This window comes from Aphelocoma coerulescens, chromosome 3 (assembly GCF_041296385.1).
Source record: "Aphelocoma coerulescens isolate FSJ_1873_10779 chromosome 3, UR_Acoe_1.0, whole genome shotgun sequence".
Lineage (NCBI taxonomy): Eukaryota > Metazoa > Chordata > Aves > Passeriformes > Corvidae > Aphelocoma > Aphelocoma coerulescens.
Window position 1 is genome coordinate 45,690,200 of NC_091016.1, and position 25,558 is coordinate 45,715,757.

The window sequence follows — 25,558 nt, forward strand, 5'->3', positions numbered from 1 at the left end:
GCTTCACAACCCTACCTACTGGCTGGAAATACACGGCATGAGAGTTTAGAAGCTGTTCCACGATGGAAAGGGAAGCCTGGCAGGCAATGCCTGTACATTTCATACCCCCTACTGTCAACTCCGAGAGCTGCGCACAGGAGGCGATGGGAGGAGAAGACGGGCTGGAGGCCCAAGTGATCTGGGAGCTTCTGCAGGAGCTACGTTACAGCAGCCTTCAGCAGGATGCCAGGGGCTGTGACAGGCTTTCCTGGATGTGTGTGCCTCTATGTTGCACCTGTGCAGCAACAGACACGTCTGGGAAGGGATGCAATGGGTCTGCTTCCAGCTGAGCGTTTGCCTGGGACATCGTGCCTGAGTCAGCTTTGGTTAGTGTGCAGCCAGGACCCTGCAAGCGTGTGCTGATGAAGAGGATCAGGTTTGCCCTGGCTCAGCTGAGGCACTGACTGCTCTGCTTTTGCTTAGGTCTGATAGGTTCCTGGACTGACAGGGGTGCTGGATAAATTTTATACTGCTAGTTGCAGAACAGCAAAGCTATTACCTACATTAGCTACCTGAGGACTGTGAGGGCTGAGTCCCAAACAAGGAGCAGCTGAGGTTTGATTTGAAGGTGTTGGGTCTGGGAAGGGCTTTGGGATTTAGGTGACAAAGGCCTCCAGCTTAGGACTACAGCCAGGACAGACAGGTTAAGAGTGAAATCGAAGTTAAGTTTTACAGCACTAGCTATAAATTTACACCGGAAGAGATTGTAGATGAACGTTTAGAACATGTATCTTTGTGGCTCAGTAAAAATGCTGTTGTTGTGTCTTGTAAGAGACCACAGCCTTTGTGCCAAGCCAGCACCATGAACCTCAGGACTCACCAGGCTTTATCCGGACTTGTCTTGGCATGCCTAGAGGCTTGGTTTAGCATGTGACAACAATTATTTAATGATCTGATGACTGTTCCCTATTCTGTTTTTGCTTTTGTACGATTTTTGTGTTATTGCATGATTTAACAGTTCCATGTATTTTTGTAACTAACAGGCAGCAGTGACCATTATGGTACTATTGGGCACAACAAACTGTCTCTGACCATACAATAATGTGCTACACAGAGGAGTAAAGGCATGGGATGATAGAAGAGGCCTTGAAAGCAGAGGCACAGGATGATATGGGAGGCCCCAGCATTAAAAACCACTCTCAGGTGGTCAGTTACCCAAATACAGCCTTGAAAGATAAAAACAGTCTTGAGGACAACAAAGAGAACAAAGGCACAACTGACTTGGGTAAAACACACCAATGTTGGCTTGTACATCAGAGAAGGAGTCTGTTAACAAACCCATAAGACTGACTCCAAGCACACTAGGGAAATGGGTGTTACCAGAAAGTTTGCATATCCTTTATTTTAACTATGTATAATTTGAACTATAAGTCCTAGTGTTATTGTAAATTGACTAAAAATACTTCATTGATTAGCTTTCTAAGACTTTGATAAAACTAGCAATACATTTTTTATTTTGCATATACAGTGAATATGGTCTGAAATAAACACCTTCACCAGGTAATGAGATTTTCAATGTAATAAAATGGCAGAAATTTACACAACCTAGTCTGTAACCCGTGTGCAAGAAATGGGTAACAATTTTTAGCTGCATCAGCAGCTAAAGATGAATGTTTAGTGAAGGATTTTGCTAGATTGCATGAATTGCAGGGCCAGACTTACTAGAACTAGCTGGAACTAAGGCTTGAACTAAGACTAGGTATGTTCTGACAGGATTTTTAAAGAGTTTGGGTTGGAGCTTAGAGCAGAAGAGACCACTGGGTAAACTTTAAGAATTCAGACACCACAGATGTTTAGTCTAGGCTTGTTGCTTGCCTATCTAGGCTGTTGCTTACCTATCATTAATGGTAGAGTTTGTTCAAATGAGAGGAACTAGATTTTTGTCTGGGTTTTCTATAAAGACTGCCAGACTGGTTTATGGAATGATGAATTAGACATCAGATTTTCTTTTAGGTTCACACCTTTGAATGCAGGTTATAGGAGGTATTTGTGTACAGCTGTAACTATAGAAATCTATAATGATGTTTAATTTATTCTCTTTACTAAACTCACAGCAACCTCTGAAAAAGCAAAGTTGCTAAAAAGCAAGCTTTTTATAATTACACACTCATTGGTTTGGTAGGACAAGATAATCAGCAGCTTCTTGGAGAATGTCCACGGAGCCATCTCTAAAACATACTCTTTAATAACATGTTTCATCCAGTTTGTGTCATGTTTTCTTCCCCCAAACATTTATGACTCAGTGCCCCATATTCTATTCACTTATTTACATAGTCACCACTTTTACACCAGTGTCATTGCTATTGCTATTACAGTTTACCTTGCTGGTATCTTATCAACATGCCCAGCAGCAAAACCGTCCTGGAAGCTACTCTGAAAAGTTCAAATCTAATACGTGGTCACAATTTATTTTCCAGTTGCTAGTGAGCAAGAAGGTTCATTGCTTATCCTTGTAAAAGGAAAACCATCTAGAAAGGTTTTGTGCTGGAAAAGCTAGGCTAATTTTAAGGTGGGGACTTACAGAGGAAGCTGGTTTATGGCTAGATTCCCCACCAGCATAGACTGTCTATGTGTGAGGTTAAAAGAGGCCAGGAAGCTTGGTTTTGTGGTGTACATAGCAGGGACTATGTGGTTATTTCTAAACCTAAATCTGGCTGGAGTCACCTTTACTGTGTCGTTGATTTCATCATGCACACTGTGCCTTTTAATTAATCAAATATGATTGGTTCTGTCATCCCAAAATTCAAACACCTCCAGGAGGCTGCAATGGTTTTAAAACAAAGCTTCTCAACTGATATTGCCACAGATAAATTTTATTTTCCTTGAAATAATGTAATTTACACACTAAGATGGGAAATAATCAGTCCTGCATCAGTAAGTAAATGTTTAAGATAAGGTTCCAATGGCCCGTCTGGGCTAAAAATGGACATTTCAGCAGAAAGAGAACATTTTATCCTTCCCAATGGGCCATGCAATATCTGTGCACACATCTGAAAGGTCATGATATGCCAGTAGTTAAAGCTGGGCTGCTCTCTGCAAGCTTGCTGCTGAATTTGCCTTTTCTACTCCAAGTAGCAAGTGATGCCCTTTGGCTTCCCACCATTATAAGCTTCCAACTCCTTTATTCGGAATAGGCTTTCGAAGATCCACATGTGGCACCCGCTTTGTCCCTCCTGTGCCCTGCAGTTGCGGTTGCCCTCTTCCTTCCTCCTGCCAACTGACCCCATTCCCCCTTCCATCCTTCCCTACCCTCCTTCACAGTCCCACCAGCTACACTCCCCTCTCTTTACCTCAGGCTTCTTCCTCCCTCCTTTTGACATCTGTCCAAGCACAGGCTCATTTCACCACCACCACCATTTATGTTTCCTGGACCCTCATAGCTGTGCCATGTCATCTCACATCTCTCTTTCTTTTCCTCTTTCTGGAGCTTCTGCTCTATCTGACAGGTCATAGTCCCTCCTGTCAGCTCTTGGCTTTCACGGACATTCAAATGCCTCTGTATCAGCCTCTACCTCTCCTTCTCAGGGATCTCCTTCTCCAAGTCTTCTCAAATGTGTGCCAGGCTCTGAGGGTACCATCAGACTTTGCTGTCCCAGTCCCCTGCTAATCTCTGCAGCCTGTTCATGGCTCAGGAACCCATGTCAGTGCCTGGTGACACTGCAGCAGGGCCTGTCTCCAGCTCCCCACATCCCTGCCCAGCCCAGTCATAGGTCATCTTCTACCCTTTTGACTCATCCCTGTCCTCAGGCCCTGCCCTAACACATGGAAAGTCCCGAGGAAGCAGAGGGCCCTGGCACATGTTGGGAGCACTGCATGGAGTGCTGCCACAGCTCTTCCTGCTCTCTATATTGTCACCAACTACTGGTCACTCAATTCCTCCACAACAACTCTCCTTTTTCGTTTTTCTTTCATCTTTTTCCCACTCCTCATGCTTCAGCATGTTCACCTCTGTCACGCTGACTTAGGCCTGAACCTGTCCACAGTGTTTCCTCTCATATCATTGAACATCGGAGACCTGCAGGCATTTGCAGAAATGCGAAGGCAAGAGAAGGTCCTTTCACTACTGCAGCCACTACAGGCTAAAGTAAACCCTGCATTTTTCTTATAGGAAGTATTTCCCTGAGACTGATCCCGTATCCTGCACCTGTTCTGGAGAGGAACAGTTTAGTGGAAGTGTGTCTGTCCTTAAATTCGACTGGCAGGAGTTGTGACAATAAGATCTCTTTATAAAATAAATGATATGGAAGAGATCCAGACAGGAGTCAAACTGCATGAGTTGGAGACAACTCTGAAGTGTATTATTCCTACCTTGAAACAGACCACAGCCAAAGATAAAACCTTCTCACTGCCTCACCAAGCACTACAATCACAGCAAGTTAGGTCTGACACACAGACCTATGCACCTGGCAGGTGGTGCCAAGTGGAACAGACAGCCTGAAAGCACAGGTGGATAAATGTTTACACTAATCTCAGTGAGAGAGATGGAAACTGTCCCAGAGGCCCTGCCCTCCATACATGCCCCCTGAAAGGTTTCTGTGCCCGGTACGGGAGTGCGGTGTGCCGGGCGGCTCGGCAGTGATGCCGGGCGGGTGAAACCAGCATCTCACCAGCTCCTGAGCTTGCCCTATTTCTGCTGCCGCTCGGTTTGCTCGCCTGGCTAAGGAAAAGCAAGGAAAACATTCCTTCAGTGGCACAGCACCGCCTGGTGGAGAAGTTTAATTAGTGCCGCTCTCAGTTTCTTAGGACAAGAGAAGGTGGACCTAAGTCAATTAACTTCAGCTTAAACTGGAGTATCAATGAATCCTGCGTAGCCTGTGGTTTTGTCTGTGCTGGGGAACTGATTTGCATAGATGCAAGAGTTATTCTGGTACTATAATTTAGCTATTCTGGAACAGTTCTTTGAGAGTACAGGAAATTTTTCAGGAAGAGCAAGTATGTTCACATTACACTGGAACTGCAAAAGTAGTCAACATTGCTAAGTTAACAGGTCTACTTGGGTGCAATTTGTGTGCTGAGACTGAATCAGATGGATGAAGTGTTCCCATTGTTATAAGGAAAAGCTAAGGCAATATTCAAATATTTAAAACAAATTACTTTTTCCTATGGTATTCTGATTCTTCCTGGCATACTTTTATCTCTGCCCTACAACATAAAAATTACATAAACTCTAGCTTTCACCATTGTTGAACTCACTTGTAATGTGCCATGACAGCTTTCAGTAGTCTAGGCAAAACTCTGAGCATAAATAACTTAATGAATATAGAGTTCTCTGTTCAGGTTGAGATGTTTTCAAGTCCTAACTCAATCAAGATACTGGGCCTTGGTCTCCTATTTTACTAGGCTGTTAGATGTGTTAAGCATCTCTCAATGTCTCTGTTGAAGTTGCTTTGTTTTAATGTAATTATGACTGGGAACTGGAAGACTGCTCTAAGGCTACTGCAAATAAAATTAAACTGTTCTTCAGACAGGGCAGATAAGCTGCAAATCTCCTTATTATATATACATATGGCTTCAAAACTGGGTTGCACAAATTCATGGAAAAAAAAAAATTGCTGATAGCTACTAAACATAAAATACCACATCCGCATCACAAATCACTAGAGGCTGGGGAAGTAGATGGCTTTTGGGTCTGATACAATACACATGTTCCAGTGCAACAGAGGTAGATAACCTGACTGACAACTAGAATACAGGCTGTTTCATTCTGTCTCAACCAGTGCTAATTCTTTCTATAAATTAGAAGAGCTTCACTAAGAAAGGTTAAAGAGAAGCATCTCTACACAGGTCATGGCCTAGTGCAATGTCTGCAAAGTATGGCATAGGAACCATCTCCAGGTAGCACACGGCAAAGATTCCCAGGAGAACTTCAGCTCCCTGCCAGTCTCTGTGTTCAGTGAGTCTCCAAACGCCAGCCTCAGATAGAGCCTGCCTGCAGGCAGTTACAGGAGGTTGGCACACTTCCCTGAGAGCTGGCTGGATGCAATTCCTCATCAGCACCTGCCCACAAACCTTTATCTGCTACACTGGACTGTGTGGGGGCTCAGGGTTTGAGTTTCCTCTTAGCATCAAACCTGTCAGATATCTGAATAGCAGTTTCCTGCTTCCTAGGAGTGCACCCTGGACATCAAGCTGTGAGATATTTAGCGGGTATGTTTCCTGTTCTTTTCACTTCCCACTTTCTAATTTTTTAAATTTATTTTTTTAGTTTTTATTTTTAGTTGGAAAGACTGTGGTTTACATGATTTATTTATTTTAGGGAAAACTTGAATCTCAAACAAAGAGAAATGCCAAGACAGAAAAACTATTTCCTGTCCAGGTCTATAGCTACAATAGCTACAAAATTATAGACTAGCATAGAATAATTATCATCTAACATCTTGCAGCCTAGACAATCTATTTTTTTATTTCTGTAAGCTAAAACATAAATTACCAATAGTATTTTCTGCATAGGCTGTATAAGAGCCCTGTTATTTATATTATAAACCCACATGAGTTCCTAACTGGTGCAGTGAAAATAAGCTGAAAGGCAGCAAGACTATAGAAAGTCTTTCAAAAGTGTTCACATTGAATAGAGACAACCCTAGAAGCCCACTGGGAAGGCCTTTTCTTTAGCAACTGATGGCAGAGCCCTGTGTGTTCCTGACAGAACTCAGCTACTCTATCAATCAAAGAGACTGAAATGCACAGCAAAGCCAATTCGGCAACTCCGACGGCTGGAGTAATTCAGCATGAACATAATTGCTTTTACTCAGGATTATAATTAGGGCCCATTTGACAAATGTCACTCTGGCTGCGCCAGGGAAAATGATCAGGAGTTGTGAGATCCATACCTTCTGGGCCATGGCTCCCTGTGGGCTGAGGAGAGAATTGCATTCCCCTTCATGATATTCTTCTTTACATTCACGGCAGAACACGGACTGGAAAACAAACCAAAGCATGCCAGTCATAAAAACACATTAGGGACATAGACAGCAGGTTACAATCATGAAGAGTCATACAACAGATGATCCCTTGCCCTTCTCTTTCCATTAAATTCCCATAATCCTCCTAATTGTGCATCTTATTATACACTCTGATGATTAACACAACAATTTTGCTGTTATTATTACACATTTCATCAGTGAAGTAACGTAAATGCCATTATTAAAAATGAGATTTTGCTACATGGTTCATTTAGGGACGTAAAGTCGTACTAGATACTTCTGGGTGTGCTTTTCCTGCTGTGAAATCTATTTCTAGAAGGGTGATGGCTGAAAAAAAGGAGTTCTGCTGTATAGTGTTTGCTAATGGAAATAGTCTATTCATAGTTCTGAATCAAATGCCTTCTCTATGGAAAACTATTGCTGACTTTGCTAGGGGATGACCGCTTTATAAAAGGCCATATGAAATACCATTTTCTAGGAAATTATATCCTTGCCATAGACCTTTAAGATGGTTTAAAAAAATCCACAGAAATAACACAATGATAGGATACTTAACAGAGGGTTTAGGGATCTACCTCTAGACCTTTATTGCACTTTTAGCAACTGTTCTGGTTTCGTCTTCCTTAAATAACATTGCTCTTTACATAAGGCTTCATTGAAAAGTAATGTCTTTTGCAGATAAGTGAAACAATTGTCCCTAGTTCAGCCTGACTGCCTCTGCCACCTAAAGTGGTTCATATGTATCAGGTTTGATGCCTTTTGTTAAACTCTAAAATGAAGATATCTGTCTTGACATGTGTCAAAATCTTTGACCCATCAATGCTGCATTAAATTCTGTGTCCTTGCAGGTAAGGGGAAAAGTCAATAATGTAGAATGGGTCTCTATTATGCTGTTTTAAAGCTATGCTGTCTTGATGCAACTCCATGCTCTGAAAGATCTCTCAGCGGTAAGCTATTCTGACTGGCATTATAAGCAAGACTGATAAAACAGCCTTGATTTTTAGATACAGAGCTGCATTCTCATGTAATGAACAAAGGATATCAGGAGGACATGACACTAGAACATTTGTCTGCCAGTAATTCCAGCTTTTGTATTTTCATTTGAACTCTTTCAAGCTGTATTTCCACTTTTCTAAGAAGCACTGAAAATCATATTTTATTGTCATGCTAAAGGAACTGCGCTTAATGAAAAGAAGCATTGTGTAAGTCCAAAAGAATTGATCCTGTTATTCAGAAAGTCAGGGAAATTGGGAGTGGTGGAGTGGAGTGAGTGTTCTAACTTCCAGAGATATCAAACCTAATCACTTGTTTGCTTTCTTGTCACTTCTCTCCACTATTTTGTCAATGATCTAAAGTGTTTTGTTTTACTTCAACTAATACTGATTTGTTAATTCACTTGTGGCTGTTAGCAAACAGCTTCACAACAGAGGCACTTTTTTGCGGGGTATGTTGTATGGGAGGCTGCATTGTTGTACTAGAGCATCATTTAAATTCAACAATGATTTGCAGGGTATTAAATGGTCAAAAGTTTTGGGCATGTTAAGCACTGCTCAAACACATCCAGAGAGGTACTTTCCATCTGAACACCTATGGTCTTAAAGACTTGTTATCCCTTACCATTTAAGGTTATGCCCGGGTTTAATGGAATTTCCTGCTGTGTATCCTGCTCTCTTTTTCCTTTGTGACTTTATTTCCTTATGAGCACATCTGACTGACATTTGTCTGATAAGGTTTTGTATACACTTGCTTTATCACTGCCTTATCACACAATGCTTCAGCTTGCTTTCCTTACTCCAGTCTCTCTTTTCCCATGCAAGCACAATTTTAAACCTTTCATAAACATTGAAAAGGGAGAAATAATGAAGAAAGAGAAGAAAAAACAACCAGGGCATATATTTTGCTGAGACATTCTGGCTGACTAGTTTATGTGGCATTGGTGTTTATTATAATAATAAAATTCATAAGCTCATGCAGTACTATTTAAGACGTGAAATGAATTTTCTCATTATAGAGGCCACATTTCATACTTGCCTTTGAAATAAATTATCCTCAGTACCAATGTTTTCCCCACAGGCCTATTGGAAACATTCATGAGTGTATAACTGGGCCTTTCACTAACAATTGTATATCCTGCAAGTAAATCTGTGAGTGAGCCTGCCACATCCTTGTAATGAAACAAAGCCTGATTTTTTTGTGAGACAGGATACTCTTTTCACATCTTATTAGATAATGGATGAGATGTAGAATCAGTTCTGTGGCAAAGAAACACCCCGGAGGCTGATCGGTTTGTCAGAATAAATAGGCGTCTCCCAACAGAAATGCATTAAGCACTCCCTTTTTATGGCAAAGCATGCATCATAAAGAAAAGGTATGTCACTTACAACAAAGAGCAGTTTGTGATAGTTTTATTCATTTTTTACTTTCAGACATGAAAAATATGATAAATTTTCAGTAACAAAATACAGTTGCAGTAAGCAACTGCAAAAATGCTGTCAGTTAACTTGTATTTTATGGCTTCATCAATATTAATATAGTTACTTTGCCCTTGGAAAGGAAAGGATTTGATGTTCAGTCAGGATTTAATACTTTTGCATAAATTTAGTATTAGTCAGTGCTTAAAATTACTATAAGTAGTGTAATTACTAATAATAGTCACACTTTCTTTTCCTTCTTGTGCCAAAAAAAGACTGGAAGATTGCTGTGATAATATAAACAGCAGGTAAACTTTCTACGTCTTTACGTATTTAGCACTTGCTGTTGTTACCCTTGAAAGATTCTTTGGTTGGAAAACAATCAACAAAAAGAATAAATCCCAAAGGTTCAAACCTACCCCTGCATTAGAAAGAGGATTAGCAGGGAAATCCCCAAAGCACTTAAGGGATTTAGGCACTGGAAATTAATATAACCTGTGTGTGGGCTATTACAGGATTTTGAATATCTGTAAAAACGTATGAGATAGGCCCAAGCAGAAATCCTAAATCCAGTGACCTCAGAATGGGGGGTATTTAAAACCTCAACAGGGATTCAGATCCTGTTTTTAAAATCCTCCTATCGTTATGATTATTCAAACAAAAGGTAAAATCAGACCAAACTCTGGTCAGTTCTATGGAATTCAAACCCTGCAGATGATGTCTGCAGTGATGCTGAATAAAAACTAGGGTGGTAAATCCAAGCTCCAGTCTCAGTTATTCCTGACTGGCTCATTTACAGTGTTTTAAGTTTGGAAGTGGGAGCAGAATGGAGCTCTCTTTTTTTGGATGAAAGGAGAATGAGTTTGTCATTTGCATGCTATGCTGGTTGGTTTTTTAGAAATAAGATTTTATCATTTCCTTTTTCACAACATTTCAAAGATTTGCTTTCCCTTGGATTAAGCACCACAGCTCTCACTCTCCCTTGCCTACTGCAAATGCCTTTTCTTTGGTCTCTGATAATATCTCCCTATAGTGCTTATAAATATTACTGTTAAAATTACCTTTCTTCCAACTTCAATAAAATATTCCCATTCCCTGCACAAGGCTTCAAGTTTGAACTCCCTTCTGTTATTTTAAAGTTACTCCTCAACTCAGATATTCCATTTCTTTTTCACCCTTACCTCCTTCCATGTGTCTACACAGCAGAATGCAGGGAAGTTTGCAGTGAGGCAGTCATAGACAGGGTTTAATCTGGAGCTCTGTAGGTGCACTGCTAGGGACTTCTGTGCAAGTAACAACTCAAGCACATACCCAGATTTCTTACCAGCCTTCTGCAATCCACGTTGAAATCTGAACTATCATTTCTTCCCTCCTGTTGTTATCACTATTGGCTTTATACTGATGACTGACTATGTTTTGGCCAAGGTGTGTCATCCAAAACAAACATTCACATCCAGATTAAAGACATCAGGTGAGGAAAGATGCACTCATACCTCTAGTACAGTGTTTTATTGGCTCTTCAAAATCACTTTTAAAACTTGTATCTAATGTCTGCTTTGACTCTTTCTAGTTTCAGCTTCCAGCCACTGCTTTCTGGTTTGCAATTCTTTGCTAAAATAAAGAGCCTTTCAGTATCCCATACTTTCTTCCTGTGAAGGTACTTATGTACTGCAATCAAGATACCTCTGAATCTTGTTTAACCTAAGCAGAGAAACTGCTAAGCTTCTCGCTGGTTAAACCATTCATCCTCCTTCTCTCCTCCAGCCCCAGATCATATTCATTGCACTTATCTGAGGATTGTCTTGGTTTTGTCACTAGTTATATTTGACTAATCTGTATCATTGCTGTGCTGCATCAGCAAAGTTTTTTTATATACTTCTGAATCACTGTTGAGTATTGAATCATGACAGGTTTGCTGACAGTCCCTGTCAAATGCTGCTATCAATACCCTGCTATGAATAGACTCTTAACAGGAAACACTGCTTTCTGTGATCTGCCAGTTCCTAGCCCTCATGACCAAAGCTTGATGAGACATCCCTACCTTGTCATCTGACAGTGATGACACAGTGCTGCTGCTCAGACCCCAACCACATCAGTTGGAGCCCAGCCCACTAAAGCTTTTTATTGATATAATATGGTGATTAATTCCTTATCACAATATTCTGTAGTTTGAAGTCTTACAAAAAGACTTGAAGAAATTGATTTTGTGCAATTACTTTTTCTTATCAAACTTGTAATCTCATCATAGAATGAAATCAGTTTCTTCTGTTATGACCTGTTGTCACTGAGAATATATTGACTTGTAAAATCTTATAAAAATCACTTTTTTTCTTGCCTTTTTCTATTTTGATCAGTCCCCATTTGGTGGTGGCTGTCTGCACCCTCCACTACTGATGAGAATTGTGAAAATTAAAAGCTACTGAATGTAGGCAGGATCAACATCATCAGTATTGGAGCAAAAGTAGTATGCAAGAAATGCAAAGCTTCCTCAAAACCATACCTATATGAACAAATAAAACCAACATGGATCTCCTCACCTTTCATTTAAAATGCAGTGCTTACAAGTTTTACTTTCCTTCTCAGGAAAACAATTACTTCAAGAAATCAACCTGCAACTCACTCTTTCTTCTAAAATCAAGCTCAAAACCAAACCAAAAGAGTGCTACATTATAATTCATGCTGAGGCTGACATCCACCACAGCTGACAAGTGTTAATTCTATTATTTATTGAGCTGCCAGAAAATGCTCTTTAAGTGCTCTTGTAATGTGGGAAGCCTATAGTGTAGTCTAAAGAGAATCCCAGAGAAGCCATGTATAATCTAAGACACGTATGGAACTAAATAGACATTTTTATGTCTTCAAAACCAGTTTGGTTATATATTACACATCAAAGCAAAATAAGTAACAGTCCAAGGTACTTGCACAGCTTTGATCATCATGGCATCAGAACATCTTGGAACTGTAAGAAAATCTCTTTCATTGTATGCCAGTGAACCATCAGAGGACTGCTGTTACTGTTTTAGTGACTGAAGCCTAATTTGTAGAAAACCTGGGCCACAGATCTTTAAAATTTGAGGATATTAATTCAGTTAATATGCATACCTAAATGTCACTGAGAATCCACACTAAAGGTACTTGTCCAAAATCACATAACAGCACATAAAGGAGATTTCCAGTTTTTAGACATTGGACTCCCCCACTAGTCATCTCAGATTATTCCTCTAAAGAACCACGCTCTGGTTTAATAAGGTAAAAATTTCACCTAATAGAGGTAATCAGTGAAGTATTTCCATGCTTCCCCCCCCCCCCCCCCCCCCCCCCCATTGGTAAATGAAAATACAGTGGAGGAGTGAAACTAAGTAGTCACCAATCACACAGAATATCCTATGAGTTCCAACCATCAAATATTTATATGGTATAGAGAAAATGTATAGTTGCTTGTTCTTCATCAGACTAACAGGATTTTTTTACTAGACTTTTTAATCTGAAGAGTGTTTTATTAAATCGTAGTACAAACAAAACACTGGATAGGTAAAAAATTAATTATCTTCACTGGACAACATCGACATCTGGTCAAAAAACTTCCTTGAAAGTGTAAAATATTTTAAGGCACCAAGTTTCAATCCTAAATAAGCTTTTCTAGTCTAACTATAGGCTTGCTTACTAGAAAAAACATTTATATTGACAATATGAACATGCCTTATGGGAAATCAAAGCAATCCGAAAGTGACAAATAGAATGACCCAAGTCATCTCTCTACAGTGTTTCCATTTAGAAAAATATGGCTTCCAAATGCACTTACCAAAGTACAAATTATGTTATAGTGACCGAGAAGTACATACAAAATTTTTTATTTTTCTTCTAGAAAAGCCCCCAAATCCCAGATTTCACAGAAAAAGATTTTACCATATTGTATTTCTTTTGAATAAGAGAGGATTTAGATCTTGGCAAGAATTCAGACCTCCATAAACACAGACTAAGTATTTTTTACTTTGAAACTACAAACTTTGTTATGTATTTCCACCCAAAGTCAATTAAAACCATCCCCTACCCTCCATAAAAGTCACAGTCCTTGTCATGCTGCTGCTGGGAACCAGATATCTCAGCTATTGGATTGGCTTTGCCTCTGGCACTTTGTTATATCCAGAACCAAGTGTGAGACCATCATCCACACACCCTGTCTTTTGGTATTTCTTGTCCTTACAGCAGGAAACTTTCAAAGCAGAATATTTACCATCTGGAGTAGCTATGTTTACTTGGAATTTGTGGCTTTGCCAACTGTCAGTTACAGAAAAACCTGCAAATACTACAATGAAGATAAATGCCACAGTAGAAAAAGCATTCATTTCTAATGACACCAGTTTTATCAGATATAAGGCAATTGCAAAGCATAGTAGTACTTGCAGAGAAATTTTGGTCTTTTTCCGTATAATAAAGTACACACATTTACTATGCATATTTCAGCTAAAATCAAACTTTTGTCAGAAGCATGACAATCTGTCAAAACATGGTTTCAAAAATACAGCTGCATTCTCTGTGCAGCTTTTGCAATCTGAGGGCAATTTGCCATCAATACTATAAGAGGCAATTTTCTATAAACATAAAAAGCTTTAAGCATAGGACTTAAGCATAGCATAAAGATTTCAGTGTTTTCCTTTTGAATCTGAATGTCTCCTTCCTGACTTCTGCAAAACAACCATGGGCTCATTCCCTAAGATCTAGACCATGGCATTTATATCTGAAGCATCTTCAGTGAGTGCTGGCGAGTTTGTGCCTCCAGCCAAACATACTGTCCTGGAGCTTGCCTTACATCACACAGCATTAACCTAAAAGATGGGCTGGTTAAACTGGCAGCATAAGCCCAGAAAACCTGTCCCAGACCTCCCCCAAAGTAATTTGCTGATTTATGTGGATTGGCAATCTTATTTCTGCTTCCCAGCCCCCTTCTTTGTTGCCTTGTCGTCCAAATGCTGCAAGGGATAGAAGAGAAGAAAGAAGCAGGGTGGAACGCACGTACTTCTCTCAGAAGGAGTGACTTCAGCCCCTGTGGGAGAAGAGAGAATGCTCTTTCCAGATTCCTCTATCCATACCTACACACAAGGGTATTACACGTTCTTAGTGTGTTGGCTGGGATGTGAGACTTACTAGCCCACCCCAGAAAATTAGAAGGAAAAGCCTATAAAGCAGAGTTAGTAACAAGATTATGTGGTATACTGAAAGTAGGAAAACCTGTTGTTGGTTGTGCTATTATGTGCACATAAGAGAGTCATGTCTTTTTATCACTGAAGGATCCTATCTGATAGCTGACTACCCAAGCAAACATGAGTTCAAACACTGCAAAATTTTCAAAGCAGACCATAGCTTTGATTGTCCAAACAGGCATAGATGGCCCTGGCAGAGTTGCACACCTCTAACTGGAAGAAGCAGAACAATATTGTGCCCTGAAGCACTAGGAAGGGATGCCCAGTTAGATGCCAACCAAACTCCCTCTGGAAAAGGAAGCCAAACAAGCTTAAACAAAGTAAGCAGCTGCCTACAGCAGCAGGCTGTTAAACCCTGCAAGACATTTGTGTCCCTGTTACTTACCTGTGCCAGAGCTGTGGACAGCAAGCAGAGAGAGCAAGGCTTCTAGCTTGTCATGCTACAGGGACTCTGACAAGACCTTGGATGTTAAACATGACTACTTTGAGGAGCTCTTCCTAGCCCCAGAAACAGCTGTTGCCATGGACTCTGACCCCTCCTTCAGGACCAGCTGTCACAGCTACTCATCCTCCTCTGCTCTTAATTCTTTTGTACCTGCTTCTCCTCTCTGCCTTCTCATTTCTGTGTAGCAGTAGCCTAGATCCTTTCCTTCTTCAGGTGGCAAAACTGAGCTTTACCTGCAGGTTGCACTGCTGAGAAGCTTTGGGGTAGTCCTGCTGGAAGTCTTACAGCCATACCGGTAATCTGTAGCTAATGCAGCTGTAGCGTATTTGGGACCTGCACTACTCTCTCTGCACAGTGCTGTGTTATGCTGGGTAGAGGTTTCAGCACAGCTTGGGGATGCAAAACTGCAGAGATCCCTTACTTCCCTCTGCAGTACAGACATGACAAAGAAATTTAATTAAGTATTAGGTTCTTGGTGGCCCCACTGGAGAGAAAAAACAATTGTGTATTGACTTAAATCTGTTCCCATTTAAGTTAATTTAGTAAGTAGTACAGACACCTAATCACATCTATCTAGTGTATAATGTTTAGCAATTTCATGCCTGGATGACTAATAAAATGAAAAGTGGATGCAGGTTAATGTAAGATTTCTACAAATGATTTCCATAATAAATTAAAAAGTATTTATATGAGGAAACATTGAAAAACCCCAATATCATTGCCACCTTATACTTTAATGGAATGTCTTAGAAGCTAGATGCAAGGGATCAGGCTATTAATTTATGAATAAGAGGAACAATTTTAAAGCAGTTGAAGATGTAAAATGTATTAAATGGGATTTTAAAAAGACTTTTTGTAATCTAGTGCCCATAATTCTCTGTTTTGAGCATGTAATAAAAGAATGTAGCATCCCACTTACAACTGATGAAAAGGAAAAATAAAAGAAAAATAGGAACAAACCTCTAAATATATAATATATATAGGCACGTATTAAAACAGAAACTATGTGTCTCTCCCACTTAAGGTGGTAGAAATCCTCTGTCACTCCAGTGGAACAATACAGTATTTACCCCAGAGTAGATAAAGTCAGACCATGAGTTACATTGCAAAGAAAATAAAGCTAGAGTGTGTGTTGTTATCACTGAAATGGATACAAAGAGGTAGTGGAATTTTACATGGAAGAAAGCATTATTTTTAGGAACTAAGATGCAAAGAGAGAAAATGATAGCTTTCTTGAGATGCCTTTAGAAAGTATGAGACAATGCACTTTATAACAAATATAACACAGTGGCTATTTTTTCCTGCAGAACATGCAACACTACAACTGAGATGTAAAAGCTAATTTTTTTTTTCAACAAAGTGGTTGAAAGCTACATTAAAATATCATTACTCCCAGGTTTGAAAAAGATGCTTTGTTGCTGAATGCATATATCAGTCCATAAGGAATGTCATGAGGAATGAATTTTACTGCCTTTGGCTTTAGCTCCTGCTTTAGCAGCCTTGGAGTTCTATTAATATGCCCTTAAAAAGTACAACAAATCTATTTCCATATGATAATACTGCTGCTCTGCATGCATGCCCTGGGCATTTGAGCACCTAGCTGTACATTTATATGTGCAAACAGACCTGGAAATCTGACGGGTTCATTAATGTGGTTCTTGAAATGAACTACTGAACATGCAGGCTGGGAAGATGATGAGAGCTAAGCAATTACCCAGTGCTTAATTCACACTGAATTGCAATAGAACTCAGGACACTCCTTTCCTTGAATGTTTTTTTAAATATCCCTAACAGAATGAAGGTACCTCACATAAAAACTTTTATTCTGTGCCATTCGGACTGTGTTCTTGTAACAATGTGCAAGATGCACATATTTTGTTCATCTCCTGGTTGCTGGCATTCATCTACATTCAAAAAAGCCCACCCAGCAATATTAAAAACTTCCCGAAGATGGCAGCAGTGACACAGGAATAGACACAAGCTGTCTTGGCTAAGATTTTACAGTTGGAAAAGATTCTTAAAAAATCATAGTCAACAGCTATGATCCAGTCCGGGGTTACTAACAGCTGATACATGCAAAACCAGTCTTGACAAGACAGTCTCACAAAGAAGAAATGGCATTCAGATGCACTGAAACACATAAAAAGGAGTAAGGGGTACTCCCTGTTTCAAGGGCATTGCATCTTACTGCTCTTGGATTTGGTAACAGCTGAAGCCCTGTAAAAAGAACATCCTTCTGAATATGACCAGATAAAATAGCATAAATAATGTATCTGGGATAACTGTGGTGCTTTTAAGTTTTTATTGGGTTCATGCTATCTCCTATTTGTAGCACTTGCTTTTTAGAACTGTCAACACATATCTAGTTTATGTACTAGGGAGAGCATAAAATAATGAACAGATTTGTGTGTCTCTCTGTTCTCAGGAAATGCCTGGCTTCTGCACATGGATCCAGTGAGCGTGCCTTCCCTCTTAGTGACCAGATTAAGGGCATGAGGATATTTCTCTGACAGAAATTTTGTTTTAGGGTTTTTTTTTTTTGTTTGTTTGTTTGGTTTTTTTTGAGGGGGGAGGGGAAAGAATGACCTCAGGTCTTTATTCTGCTTCTAATTTATGTTTGTCATATGAAAAAGTGAATCTTTTAAAATTAGGGCATAACTAATCTACGACCAAATCAAATCCAATCCATGTTCTCTCCAAAGACCAGCACCACTCAGTTCAACAGCTGTTTGTTTCAAATTCTGAGTGAATTTTAATAGTACTTCACTGGAAATAACAAAAACCCCACAAAACCAAACCAACCAGAAAAAAAAAATCCCTGCATTAGAGAATTCTAGTTAGAGGTGTCTCTAAATCTGAATATTGATACTGAGAAACTCTGGACAAATTTCAAAGACAGATGAAGACGTCGTTTTAAGCCTCAGTCTAAAATTGGATGTAGCCAGACCTTGAAACTCCACCTGGTCCAAGCTCTGAAGGATGGATTTAGACCAAAGATCTACAATTCCAAGTAATCTGAAAGGGGAATAAACTAAAATAAAAATAGTTTAGAAGTGAGGAAGAAATGGCAAGACTTTTTAAAAACTGCCATATTTGGTTCTTCTGAATGGAGCATCATCTTTGCAAAATGTTCTATAAACACTGCTAGAGAAAGCACTGGAATAATGATGAAAATACCACACTTCATCTTTCAAGGAACAAAAGCAGATGCTTCCTGAAAAACACAGGCCTAATCAAAAAACAATGATAGCTGGACTGGTTTATGCCAGGAATACCCTGTCACAATGCAGAACTCCCATTAAGGATGCCTCAATTTCTGTACCTTCTTTTTGGTGCAAAGCCTAGCTGTGTGATTTCAAGAACTTTTCTTTTGAAACAGGAATGTTTTTTTTTAACTTACAGAATTTGTGCTAATTGTATTCACAGTGTATGTACCAAGTCAATAATGTGACTTCTTGTCTGACCTTCCAAACTAATCCTTTTCTGGTTTGTTGATCCTAGACATTTCTATAAAGAAATTATACAAACTACAAAAAATGATCCCTGAAATGTGAGCTTAGAACATTACTTGGTTTACAGGAAATACAACCTGGCACTTGTCTCAGCACCATTTTGAAGAACCACATAATAAACATTTTATTGCAAAAGAAACTCCATTTAGACTCTGAATACATACACATGTATGAAACCAGCAAATACTGTCCTGTATCAGCATATACTGAGAGACAGCAAGATCTCTGTCTACAAAAAATACACCGCATAAATAACTCATGTTTATCAAGATAATTTTTCCACTCAGCAATTTTCTTACTTTTCTTTGGATTTCTGACATCTACAAATTGCCCAAGAAGCACTACATTTCTCTAGTTGCCTGGGAGACAACACAGCAAGGCACAAGCAATCTAGAAGATTTCTGGAGTGCATTGGTGACAATTCCTTGACACAAAGGATGGAGGAGCCAACAAGGGAACATGGATTGCTGCACTTCCATCAAGGAAGAACTAGTTGGTATGTGAAGACTGCAGGCAGCCTAGGCTCCAGCAACCCTGAACTGATGGAGCTTGGGATCATGAGAGGAGGGAACAAGGCAAAAAGCAGGACCATAAATCTGGATTTCAGGAGAACCTACTTTGGCCTATTCAGGGCCAAAGAGTGCCATGGTAGCTGGCCCCAGAGAAAACAAGGGTCATGGACAGTGGCTGATGTTCAAGGATCACCTCCTCCAGCTCAGCAATGGTCCATCCTGACCATCAGGAAGTCAATTAAAAATAGTAGGAGACTTGCAAGGAAGACCAAGGAAAGTCTGCTGATGAATTGGGCAGGGAATTTGGTGACAAAGTACATGGAAAAAGCCAGTGCAGTCCTAGGACCCACAATTAGCATAAATTTCACTGCTACTAAACATATGATATGCAATTACACTCTGGATGGCACAACAAATAACATTAAACCAAAGTGCAGATGTTCACCCTTTCCTCAGCATAGCCAGAAAAGCAGATGCAATCCTTAAATCCCAAGGAAATGTGTATCTGCATGTGCATGAGTACAGAAGGATGACTCCAAGCTGGAACTTCTGAATAACATGGGAGTATACCAGACCTCTGTATAAAAGCAGTTTATGCTTAGCCAAAAAATATTAACGAAACAGTCTTTGTTCAAAAGATCCACTGCAAGAAGGCAAATCTCACATAGTGCATCCAAATACCAGTGCTGGCTGAAACAAAGTTTGCCTGAAATCTAGGAAAGCATGATGCAGTCCCTCCAAGTACCCCTAGGACATCCCTGTGCCTACCAACAGGTCTCATTCTCAGAACTCTGAACTAGTACACTTTTTTTAGTTTCTGGAATTAATGACTGCAACGCAAATTATCTAGATCTTTAGAATAAGCATGCATGGCTGAAGAATTCCTCATTCATGTATGGTTTCTAAGAAACCAATGTGATAGGGCTTATTGTTCGTTTTTAATAAGAAAGGGAGTTCACAAATTCATCTCATGTGATAATTAGATTGTGGCCTGTTGATCTGATTATAAGTGAAATTTCTTGCTATCATGGCCAGTTCCTGGGCTTATGCATATGGGCATGACTCCATTTTCTCCAGTGGAGCTACATTAATTCACAGCTGCAGGATCAGAGCCTACCTGCCTGTTTCTGACATCTAGGATATGAATTCATTTGGCTGTATGGCATCAAGATTCACTAGTCAAGTGATGCCTTAGGTTTTAACTTTCCTAATTTTCAAATCCTGTACTGCCTAGTGTGTAACTCTGAAGTTTCTTGTAGCCTGTTAATTTCTGCTCTCATGCTAGGTAGACATAACAAAGCCTCTCCAGGCCTGCTCTTCAAGGACACTCAGACCTGCCTAGGCCCGAAATCTGTAAACCAAAGCCTCTAAAGCAGGGGGCAAGCTCAGGGAAACTACATCATTAACTGAAGCTTTAATTGGAGAATTAGGCCTGATACGCAAATGAACCAAACCTATAAAGGTGTGAAGAACTTGTGACCTGTTGTCCATCTTGGGGCCCATTTTGAGAATAGCCTCTGGCTCCCCAGGGTGTACCTTTGAAGGCCCTTCAAATAAATACCTACCTTTATTCCCTTATTCTTGTCTAGTCTCTGTTTTTAAGTGCCCTCTCAAGGCATCAAAGTACAGCACATACCTAAATATTTATCATTTGAGATATTCTGCTGCAGTAATGCACCTCCTCCTGGGCTTCCCCCCCACTACTCTTCTTATTCATTCCATCTAAAGTCACTTCTTCCTTCTATTTGTCTAGCTGCATTTACATCTTGACTCTCTTGATTGCATTCCTAAAACAAAATTCAAGCTATTCACTATCTTTCTTTTTTATTTTTTTTCCCATGTCTTTAAAAACCTTTTGTCTTAAAGCTATTGAAATTCCTCTCTTTTTTTTTTTCCTACCTCTCTCCCAGTACATTCATTTTCCTTTTGTTGATAGCTGGAAGCATTACTCTTCTCACACTGTTCCTCAAGATAGCAAGAACCTTTTAATTGCTGTTAGAACTTTATAAAAGCAATAATACAACTATAACAATGCTAACAATACCACTATCCCAACAACAAAGAACAATACTTCTGTCAAACACAAGGTGCATCATCCCTTCCTCTCATCCTCTTCCCTACTCTCAAAAGATTCGGAAGTGGCCACACCTGGAAGCCTTCCAGCCATGAAGGCACATGACTTTGGTGTATTCTTGAGATAGGAACAAAAAGATATGTGTTTGGAGACACTCACCCTTTCTGCCTCCTGAGGTATATGCTTCAGGCATTCTATGCAAATGAGCCAATGGTAATTAGGGTAGCATGAGCCAAATTCTGTATTCAGGACCCACATAGAAAGTAGATAATTAATCAAGGGGGAAAAGAAAATAAGAAACTTTGCTTTTTTTAAAATATATTATTCAGATATAACTGATCCTGAGGAAATTATTAATGTGTGTCTAATCCCCACTACTTAAGCTTATATATGATTCTATTCTGTTGCTAATCATGGTATTTTTGTTTTTTTGGGGAGTTTCTTTTTGCACAAATCAAAGAAGAAAGAAACACACCCATGGGTCACTCATAAATAGAAATGTATCATTATCCTTGAAATAATTACAATCTGGTGGGAAAATGTTGTAATTTTTTATCTTTTCCCCTCAAAATTCAAATTCCTTTGCTATTAGGAATGTAATGCAAAGAAAAGAGAAAATAGGCACAGTTAGTGTATGACCCTGCTATATTTTTATTCTTTGGCTTCAAAAGTAACCTACCAGCTCACACAGAAAACAAAGAATGGTTGCTTTTGTAAACTGTCTTAAAAGCACTCAACAATAATGACCCCAAATCACTACAGCTCTCAGTTGTCTCACTGCAGTATTTGGGAGCTATTACTATAGCTTGTTGATAAATAAGGATCAATAAGAAAACCTTGTTTGGAGTCTTCTGATGTCTTACCTTTATGTAGTATGTTTACTTCGACTGTGTGCCACTACTGTGTGCCACAAACTCTTTGTGATTTCAATCTCATTTTTGGATACATAGGAGGTTGGAATTTTCCTATAAGCAGCAAGACAAAAAGAGGCAAAGCATGCCTGCTTGTACTGAAGTGGCAAAATCACATTTGTCAAACAGAGATGGACTTTAATTTGCTCCTGTAAGTTGTGATATCTGTTATTTTCCCACTGGAGAATCAAGTGTGCATCATTTTTCTCAGCTGCTTTATGAGAAAACTGTAGTTCATGAAAACCTGGTAGGTATTAATGGGAAAAGGATGCAATTTGACTCACAGTTCAAGTTATCTCTATTTTCCATTAACAGAGAGTACTATGTTTTTAAATTAAAAACCATCCAAAGCTACAAAATTCAAGGTTTGTATCAACATTTTGTTCAGTCTCATGTTCAAGGAACAAGTAGGAAATTAATCCCACATTTACATTCTGGTCATTTTATACAGCCTCTGCTTGTGGATTCTAGCTCTAGTCAGTGTCCACTTTCAGGAGTTTCTTAAATGCTCATCACTTGTTAAGATAACATTCAAAAGTCAGAATTAACAACTATTTGCTCTAGCTTGTCCCCCATCCTGGATGCTTGAACTATTTACCTGTCTGCTCAGTACACACACACCCACCCCAGCAGAATTACATGACAGTGCCTGTTCTTGGTGAGACACATACAAGCTTCCCAAGGGAAGCAACTTTACAGGATGCAAACCCATGGTTTTCTGTATTTGTAGTATGTATATACCACCAAAACTATTAATATGAGAATAGATTAAAAAAAAGGAATTTCCCTTGCAGTCAAGGAATAATGCAAACCTTTGCTATTTTTTGAAAAGCCTTCCTCTGAAAAAAAGGAATTTCTCTGATTTTTGACAGATGCCACTGCTGCTGTGGGATCCAATTAGATGTTTTGTCTTGCATAATGACTGCTAAAGATATATACACATAGCATTACCCAAGGAATTAAGATGTATAATTGCATAATGGCTTCTAGGGATGCATATACATGCCATTACACAAGGAATTAGGATGTATAATTCTTAATGAGAGTGATGTCTAATGCCTGAGAGTAGCAGGCTAGACATTAGGTCCCCATTAAGAATAGGCTTAATTTAAAGCATTTGAACAGTGTCACTCAAATCGATCTCAAGTATAAGCGGATGTTTAAGCAAATTTTTTCATTAGGACTTTACTCCTAATGCACAGAAAATTTATTTCATTCAGATATTCTAAGAGCTTTTATTAGAAATATATAATGCCAAGCAAGTAAAATACATGATTAGCTATATGAAGCCTTCCCAATATGTCATTTTTTACACCTGACAATTGACGAGTCAACCTACAGCAAGTCCTTGTAAATCTTGTTTTGTTAATGCCTTATCTACTGAATTTCTTTCTCAAACAAGAAAATAGTTTGGCATATTGGCAGAGTTCTTGGTGTTCCTGTTGGGTCATCTCAGCCCACTAGCAGCTCTGCACTCAAGATGTGTCCACACTTGTACAGGTTTTCAAAGGAAACTAGTGTTATGCCTATCCCTTTCTTGACTGGTTTGAGTGCCTCCCCATTATACACATGCGATATACAATGGATGCGCATCTCAGCACTGAACTGTAGACAATGGGAGAGCTATAAACATACAGAAGTAGCACTTCTGTTAAGACCCTGACAGTATCCGTGTCCATCAGCCACAGAAACTGTAAGGCTTAACGGGATGCGTGGTACTCTGAGATAACACATGCCTTGTGGGCGTTGAGGCAGAGGTGAACGCTTTTAGTGACCTGCCAGTGTTATCTTGCAGCAACATACACACCTTGGAATATCCTATGAAATTATAAAATAGCCCCAAACTCACAGAAAATTATTATTAGTTTTTTAATTTAACAACTAAACAAAAGAAGTGAGGTGCGTAATAATTAAATGGCCAGTAAAGAGCAAAAAACTCATGAAATATTTCACTTCTGGACTGCTGAGGAGAACAACAGACAGGGACACAGGTGAACGAAATAAAATGTCACGTACATTCTTCATGCTATTCAAGCATAGCAATTTCCCCAAAGGTCCTTCATTAAAACAAGAATGAAATAATGGAAGAGATAGTTTGGAAAGATTTTTTCTTTTTTTCATGCACCTTATTATTTCTCAAGACACACTTCTGTTTATAATTCTGATTGGCATTTGAAGTGCCATAGTTACTCTACTGGATCAAACCATATCCCTGTATAGATACAAATTTTGTAACCTACAATTTAATTCATATATATATCTATGTATCTATATATCTATCTATATATCTCTCTATATATATCTGTAATTAGAATAATTCAATGTTTCCAACCAAACAAAATTTTTTCCAGAAAACATGGAATCCTTTTCTAAAGCATTCTTACAAACCAATAATCGTCACTATACATTTATCAAACAACAGTAAGAAATCTATCAATTCACCTGGAAATCTTGCAACCCTACATGATGTTTTAGCAAGAATCAGGGACTACTCTGGATTTACAGATTTTTGTCTTTTGCATTTAAGAAAGAAAAAAAAAAAAAAAAAAAAAGCCAGTTCAGCTATATGGGATTAAATACTAAGAGATACTAAACCAGCAAATTCCAGTTCCCTCTTGCAGAAACCTTTCAATAATGCCATTAACAAAGTTTCTGAATTGTACTCTTTGAAAACAGAAAATGCTTCCTAATTTTGTTGGACAATCAATTACAGATAAAATAGATGGGAAACTTGTCCAGATTATCGCAATGAGCAACCAATACTTGTCTTTTTTGTCCTGTGAGTACATATTGGTTTTGTCTGGTATAATAGTCCAAATATTGATTGCAAATCAACTTCAAAAAATATCTCAGCAGATGACTTGTCAAGGGTCCTCTTGAAGCAGGGGGTTCCACACTAGTGAAGTAGTTCACATTCAAGAGTGAGTTTCTCTTGTGGGTTTTTTATTAATTCCTGTGAGTAATGGTCATATAAAATCCGTATACAGGACTAAAATACAGCTTTGATACAAAAGCAGATGAATGAATGAATACCTCAACATTCAAGCAGCATAGCATCAAGCACTGTACATTGTAAGAATGTCTTAAGATCTTATTTTAGCTGTAAAGATACATTATAATTCAGTTATTATTTTATACTCTATTCAGTATAAAATAACTCCAGTTATTTCACATGATATTACTTATGTCATGTCATATTTGTGTCATAAACATGACACAAATAAATATGACATATACTGTGATGTAGTATCCTGTACAAGGGCAAGATCTCTGGAGACAGTTAATATCTTTTGCTGGACAGTTGGTACAAATAGAATATTGAGCAGGATATATATATTGGATATATACTGGCTTCTTCAGTTTAATACAAATCCAAAAACTTCTCTATTTTAAGAGTTCCCTGGAATAAAAGAAATTAAGGAAGCTTTTTTATGAGCATTAGCAATCAAGAAGATAGTTTTGCAGACATTTGTATAATGAGTTTGAGAGATGATATGGATTTTCTGATGTTTAACCAGGCTTGAGGTTAT

General features: G+C 39.0%; 1 protein-coding gene across 4 annotated transcripts in view; it reads right to left on the reverse strand.

Annotated features, from left to right (window-relative positions):
• PRKN (parkin RBR E3 ubiquitin protein ligase) overlaps window positions 1-25,558 on the reverse strand; it is a 706,034-nt gene that overhangs the window by 11,242 nt on the left and 669,234 nt on the right. For all 4 annotated transcript variants that reach the window (XM_069010098.1, XM_069010097.1, XM_069010099.1 and 1 more), the window contains one exon: window positions 6,870-6,956. In XM_069010098.1, the coding sequence (XP_068866199.1) occupies window positions 6,870-6,956 (87 nt within the window). The remainder of the gene's footprint in view (window positions 1-6,869; window positions 6,957-25,558) is intronic.